At 36.1% G+C, this 7,445-nt stretch overlaps 1 protein-coding gene across 1 annotated transcript; it reads right to left on the bottom strand.

Moving 5' to 3' along the window:
- Nucleotides 1-247: 247 nt before the first annotated feature.
- On the bottom strand, nucleotides 248-5,653 carry LOC131062285 (cytochrome P450 71AU50). Its single transcript, XM_057995906.2, has 2 exons — nucleotides 4,652-5,653; nucleotides 248-951 (listed from the first exon to the last, which is right to left on the bottom strand). Exons 1-2 carry the CDS (start codon nucleotides 5,555-5,557, stop codon nucleotides 316-318), a joined length of 1,542 nt encoding a protein of 513 aa, XP_057851889.2. The 5' UTR covers nucleotides 5,558-5,653; the 3' UTR covers nucleotides 248-315.
- Nucleotides 5,654-7,445: the final 1,792 nt, after the last annotated feature.

The following is a 7,445-nucleotide window of genomic DNA, read 5'->3' as shown; positions in this document are numbered from 1 at the left end:
TAAGTGGATCATATAATGTCATTGTTTTTAAAAATGAAAGACATCATAATTTATCCTTTTAACCATCCAAACAAAACAATTGTAATTGAAAATGCAATCTTCCAGCTTGATCCCTAAGTCTGTTTTTAAATAATTTTTTAGTTATGAACTATAATAGATTGGACCCCTTCCCAATTAATTTAATTAAAAACAATTTGATTGAAGATGCAGTAGGAAATAGCTCTCTCACAGATACAGACAACTTCAATGAAAATCCTGAACAAGCAACGAAATATATTACATACTGTACAACAGATTACCTCATTTCAACATAGATTAGTACTGAGGCTCATAGAGGTTCAATGGAAGGCGTGGAAATGGAATTGCAAGAAGATGAACTGCCCTTGGCATGGTAATACCAAAAAATTCTGAAAAATCCAGTGTCTCGGGGGTGACTCCTTTTGGAAGATACCAATTGAAGCAATGCAATAACTGTGCAAGTCCTAGCTGAATCATAGGCAATGCTAATGGTATTCCTGGGCATCCTCTCCTACCAGAACCAAATGGTATGAATTCAAAGTCTTGACCTTTCACATCAATTTGGCTTCGCAAAAATCTTTCAGGTTTGAACTCATTCGCTTCTTCCCATATGATGGGGTCTCTTCCAATAGCCCATGCATTTACAAGAACACCAGTCTTCGCTGGTATTTGATACCCACCTATCGTAGACTGCTCCATGGATTCATGCGGAAGGAGCAGGGGAGCAGAAGGATAAAGCCTCAATGTTTCTTTCACCACTGATTGCAAATACTGAAGATGAGGCAGATCAGATTCTTCTACCATACGACTCTGTCCTACTACAGAGTCAAGTTCTTCTTGAGCTCTCTTTATTGCAGAAGGATTTCTAAGCAGTTCTGACATTCCCCATTCTAATGTAGCTCCTGATGTATCTGTTCCTGCAATCAGTAGGTCCTGTAAAGTTCCAATTTACTAACATGATTTAGGGATAAGCACTAGCAGAAGATTGAAAATTTTATGTCAAATTCTTAAGCAGTTTTAATTAATGGTATCTAAGGGGTTTTTAAAGGGTTCAATCTTTTTCCTAAATTGTTGGCAAATAAAAGTCGGTCAAACAGCATAGTTGAAGCAAAGCTGCTAAAACATGTTTGAGAATATATCTCATGACTTAATTATAATTCTGCTATATACATGTCCTCAATGTGATGTATCTGCTAGTCCCTTAGTTTCTTGTCGCTCGTCTTCTCTAGTTGTTGTCAATAGTTTCCAGTTTGCTGTTGAACATATGTGTTAACATATTTATAAGAAAGTAGTTGAATTCATTGGATCTATAAATATGTACATCTGTTAATGAATACTGTATGGAATACAACTTTCAGCTATTCCCTTCTCTAGAGTTCAGGTGAGTGTTCTCTGTTTTAAATTCTAGTGAGTGTTCCCTGCTTTTAAAATTGTATCAGAGTTGTTCGATTTGCTGTACCAGCTGCAGTCAAACAAAAACGCAGAATATGCAGGCTTAGTGATCTAATTTAATTTAATTTACGAGAGAGGAAGAGCTTTGGCTGTATAAGAACCGCCTATGCATGCTGGCCGCTAGAAGAAGAAACTAGGAAAGAATTGAAGATTTGATGTTGAAGACGATGATCTAGAAGAGATAGCTAAAGCTCAGGTGTGGTGGAAGAAGATCAGAAGATCGTGAGAAGAGTTCTGAAAAAGAAAGCTCAATTTTTGGCTGTGTAAAGAAGATTGAAGGATTTTTCATAAGAAAACTGTCTTGTTGCATCACCGCCGCTTGAAAGGTGAGCTGCAGAATTCAGAAGAGAGATTGTATCTATCAAAGGGGATCACTGTTTTTAATTTGTTATAACAAATGTCAGAAGAACTATTAGATATTGATAATGATGATGACATCATTGAAGATGAAGAAATTGTTCTATTTCGAAGAGTTCAACACTTTGACAACAAAGAAAGATGTAGTAGAGGATAGTCAGATGTTCGATAGTTTGAGATGCTTGCGGATTGGAGAAATTATATCTTATTGAGGTTATGAGACATGCATCTGAGGATTGGCGTTCAAAAATTTAGGGGAGTTCCAAAAATTTGAAAGTTTAGCATCATATTTTTACAAGGGTGATGAGGCATTTTGTGTAAGGGTGATGAGACATTTTGTGTGCAAATGGTATCCAGTGATGTTGTGAACTTGGATGATAGCTAGGTGACTATACTTACAGTTAGGGAGCAGCTTGAAGATGTCTAAATTTTTTTTCAAAGAATAAACATATGTATTTTCTGTTGTTTTGTTTTATTTTATTAATTTGTTTGATCTTTAGTTTGTACTCGGTTGGAGATATGTTAAGAGTCCATCAAGATTTAGTTATTCCTTTAGAGGAAGTGTAGAGAATATATATCATGACTGAATTATAGTTCTGCTGTGTACACGTCATCAATGTTATATGTTTGTTAGTCTCTTAGTTTGTTGTCACTAGTCTTCTCTAAATATTGTCAATAGTCACAGTTCATTGTCAACCATTTCCAGTTTTGTATTGAACACACTAGTTAGTTGTCATGTGTTAGCATATTTATAAAATAGTTGTCGAGTTCACTGGATCTTTAAATATCTCGATCTTTTGATGAATAATTTATTAAATGAACCTTTCAGTTATTCCCTTCTCTGCAATGACTGAGTGTTTTCTATTTTCAATTTTACAGAATAACATAATTAGATCTAACAAGACATACCCGAACATAGGTAGAAACATGTAAGCAGTTAATTGGAAGATTCAAAGGTAATTTAGACATGTAAGTACCAAAACATAGTTGTCAATTAAAACATTTGTGGACTTCTTACAAACTTAAAACATTTAGGAGCAGGTAAACATTGCAAGACATATTACTCATATTTTAATAAAGACACCAAAATAAAGCTATAATTATGTAACACTACCGAATCATTTCACTAGCAAGAAGCCCGTGCAAAGTCATTCAATCATTATAATTCCATTAGTTTTTGTTATCGCTTCTGGGTCGGTGGAAGGATCTGTTAATGATTTTATGGCTCTTCCTTGTTTCAAGAAATTAATATTATTATAAATCTTCTTCTTTCCACTCTATCTTTGGGCTGAGTTTTTTAAGGTTTTGTGATGCTCTGTCTTTCATACTTTCATAATTGTTCTGTGATTGTTATCGGGTGTCTTGTTGAACTATTTGCTTTATCTTTTCCTTTCTACAAAGATTAGAACCCTTTCAAGATCCTTAGTTACCTAATAAAAAACAATTATAATGTATGCTGATCAAATTATTAGGATGGTAATAAAAGAAATTCTACACTGTCACATCCATATGATGGGTTTTCCTTCCACATTACTAATTATCTAATATGCGCGCAGATGTTATTAGGGTAGATGCTTCTCTAATCCTCGGAGATTCTACCTAATTCTAGATACTCATATTTTTTGTGGATTTACAAAGATAGGTCTAAACTCAATTTTTTTTTATCGATAAAAGGCATAGCCTGATTAATATATTGATTGAAAAGAAATTTACAGCATTAAATCCCAGACTTCCTAACTAACGAACAAAAACACTAGTTAAAGAGAAAAAATTCTGTATTAGCACTGGACACGCTAATATAGAAATTTTGATTACTGATTTAAGATGACTAAACAAATTTTGAAAGGGTCTTGTAACCTTTTACATAGAAATATAGAAATAGTAAAAATAAAATGAAAACACAGTAAATTGTTCATAATAATGAGCCCCTATTAAACATTCAATAACAAAAACAACCAAAACTATCAGACACAAAAAGGAGTAAGCAAATAGAAAACCATATTTTCTTGCGAGTTTCCATAGCCTTCAGTATTTAAGGTAGAACTTCTCATGTAATTTGATGACCTCTATGAGGTCCTTATTCTCCTCACTAGAGGTTTTCTTGTTGCTGGTTCTAGTTCTGGTGTTGGGGCCATCCCTTCCACTATTTTCCCCAAATACAGCTTTGTTATCAGCAACATGAATAACATGGACCCCATGTAAGTCCTTCAGCTTGTCTGTAAGGATTTTCATACTTGCAGTACTGTTCTGAATGGTACAATTGTAACTTGGACTCCACAGTTAAGATTACCTCTAGTAGTCATGAGTTCCTTTCCAGGATTGAATAATCGTTAGAATGCTGTTATTTCCAGTTTTCCCACTCGATCAAGTTGCCTATGGTTTCAGTTTTCAGAACAGATGATTCTTTCTCAATTTTGTTTATCTAAACAAGTTAGATTTTTCATATTTCATAAGATTCATATATGTTGATTTTGTATAAGAATTTGAACCCTTTTAAAAACCCAAATTTCACAAGAATCCTTTGCTACTCAAAGAGACCAGCCCTCTTAACTCCGTTTTGATTTTGTCAAGGTTTGTTTTGAATATTGTAATGTGGGGAATTGGCAGTTGTCCTTATTGCCTACTTATCTGCCCTAAATCATTCCCCGTTTCCTCTGTATATAGACTGCCCAAGTCATTGAGGCGGGTCACATGTAAACATTAACTTCTAAAATTAGGCCAGCTTGAGAACTCATACAAGCGGCAATAGTTTTGTCCACAAATAGGAAAGGGATTCAAAACAGAAGAACACAAAAAGCATAGAAAGGCTGAGTTTTATACATACAAAAATGACATTCTTGATATGGTCGTGTGTGAATTTGATCTCCATGGATACATCTTCAGACAAGGAAAGCAGGACATCCACAAAGTCCTCACACTCCAAATTGCTATCATTTTTCCTTCTTTGTAAATGCTCGTCCACAATTCTCTCCAGAAGCACATGAAAAATCTTAGTAAGTTCGGTCTGTCTTCGCTTAAGTCCTTGCAAATCAAGCCTACCCAACAGGGGAATATAATCCCTGTAGTTGAAACCACATGACAGAGCAATGGCTTCATCCAGAACTTCCTTGAACAGATTCCCACCCAGCTCAGCTTCATTGCATTTCTTCCCAAATGACATTCTACAGATTATATTATTTGTGAAGAAAGTGACTTCTCTCGTTACATCTACAACTAAGGGATTTGTATCGGCATTGGCATTTGTAGCCGCACTCTTTAGAATAGACTGTGTCATGGCAAGGGCTTCTTGGGCTCTGAGGGACGCAAATGACTTCATTCTCTTGGGGGAAAAGAGCTCCCGGACGAGGGCTTTGCGCATGAATTTCCAGTATGAGCCATAAGGAGCGAATGCAACTTTCTGAGGGCTTAGAATGTGGTTATTGTCTCCCATTATAGGACGGCTTGCAAAAATGTGATCATGGGTTTTGAGAATTTGTTTCGCCATATGCGGAGATGATATTACAATTGTTGGAAGAGAACCCAAGTTGATTCTCATAATTGGGCCATATTTTTGGGCAAGGGTGTGCAGATCTCTGTGCGGAAGTTTGGAGAGCATATGGAGGTTGCCGATGATGGGCAAAGGAGTTGGACCAGGCGGGAGTTTTGATGTTTTTCTTGCTTTTCCAACTAACAGACTTCTAATGAAGAGGACTAGAAGCAAAGGAATCCATGTAAGGCTCAGAAACTCCATTGTAGGGTCTGGAAAGAATATAGCCTCATACCCACTTATGCTTCAAACTGGGGCTCTATTTCAATGTGCATGTTCACCCAATGGAATGTGTAATTGCCACAAAGTTTTTAAACTTATCTTTATTGACCTTTTCGCAGACTAGACAAAAATCAACTAAGCAAATTGTCTACGGAATTTAAGATTCCGGTGTAATTTCGATTTTGTCTCCAAGTTCAATGTATTCTGGACGGATATGGAAGCATTTTCAGATAGACAATGAATCATATTTAAGAAGAGGAGCTGTCCCGAATTAGGAAGGGTTCTTTTTCTTACATTATACATTTTTATTCATATCTCATGTAGTCATAACCGGTAAAACCCTCAAAGAAAATCAATCGGCTTATGGAGCAAGAGCAACACAAAGAAAACAACAAGAAAACATAACAAGATTATATAAACAGATCATATTATTGCTTTAGAACTTCCGGCAACCATCCAACTATCATCATATAAATATCAAAGAACATTCGATAGTTAACTGGTTATATGCATACTATCAAAGAAATACAATCAAACCAGGACTCTAAGAATCAACTGGATCACAAAATGCGAATCTCAATCCTTATTCTCAATTCTACTTCCACTGCCCCTACAAATGATTACGTAACATCATATTTATACCCATCGGAACATATTCGGGTCGACCTCATAAGATTACATTCACCAATGCAAGAAAATGAAACATGTAACTAAGTCGGCCCTAAGAATTAAAGAAATTTTTCTGGAAAATAACAACCAAGAGGCGCGGTTCAGCAGGAAGGTTGGCCACATGCCAAAGAACATCGAACAAGACCCGAAATAGATCCACACGCCAAGAATCACACTAGTAATAAACGAAAACTAATCAGTAAGCACAAGAATTGTCCCGGAACCCAGAAACAATCAACCAGAAGCAATAAATGACCGAAAAATAACCCAAATGAACTAAAAATTTGTAATTAAGCACATGAACCAGCTTGGAAACCAAAAATAAAATTTGCCACGAAAAGAAAGCAACTACCAATGCCAACTGGTAAGAACACAGAAAACTGCATAAAGAACTAAACAAGAACAAAACTGAAAGGAAATATTTTTGGTTGATGCAAGATTGCTCCACGACCGGAGATGCTCCTGCATCAGACAACCCAGGGAGAAAAAGATGTTCCATGAGAGGCAACTCATGAACATCTAAAAGGATTTGGAATAAAGACCTCATGCTCATTTATGACCCAAACATCTTCCTTATCTGCCAACCTCTACTTTAGCTCCTCTGGTGCCTCAACCGGCTTCTCTAACCTCTGACCCTCTTTGTTTCTCTTACTTTGCTTCAGATCTGCACATTGTCTCTGTTTACTGGTCTCTTTCTTTTGCAATTCTGATTTGTTTCTGCCACGAGACTTCATCCGATTTGTCACCATAAGCTCTTTGTCATCCAGTTTTATCTATCCATCAGGTTTATCTGTCAGGTCCTTCTGCAAACTCATGTCACCCTCTGGTATAACCTCTGCAACTAGTTCTATCATATCTTTTTCCAAACCTTATGGTATAACCTCTCCCATTGGTTCTGTTAGATCTTTTTTTTCAATTCACCTTTTGGTATAACCTCTGCAACCAGTTTCTTAAGACGCAGATTCTTCACCTCCTTTTTCTCCTTCAAAGAAATCAATGTGAACTTCTTCCCATCCTTCTCAATAGTGACTAGATTTCTTCTATAGTCATAAATAACTCCTCTATCAAAATGCCAAGGTTTTCCCAACAAGACATGACAAGAACTCATAGATACAACATCGCACAAAACCTCATCTCTAAAAGGCCTAATATTTAAATTCACTAAACATTGCTCATTTATCTCTATCTTTTGATCATCTTG

The sequence above is a fragment of the Cryptomeria japonica genome, chromosome 11, assembly GCF_030272615.1.
Source record: "Cryptomeria japonica chromosome 11, Sugi_1.0, whole genome shotgun sequence".
NCBI lineage: Eukaryota > Viridiplantae > Streptophyta > Pinopsida > Cupressales > Cupressaceae > Cryptomeria > Cryptomeria japonica.
Note: the sequence above shows the minus strand (reverse complement) of the source record. Positions and strands in the feature narration are given on the sequence as shown.

Bases quoted from the DNA above. Each gene is read 5' to 3' on its own strand.
- LOC131062285 (XM_057995906.2), bottom strand. From the start codon at position 5,557: ATGGAGTTTCTGAGCCTTACATGGATTCCTTTGCTTCTAGTCCTCTTC. The intron at 952-4,651 runs GTATGTATAAAA...GGAACTTTACAG, and splicing joins ATATCAAGAATGTCATTTTT to GACCTACTGATTGCAGGAAC.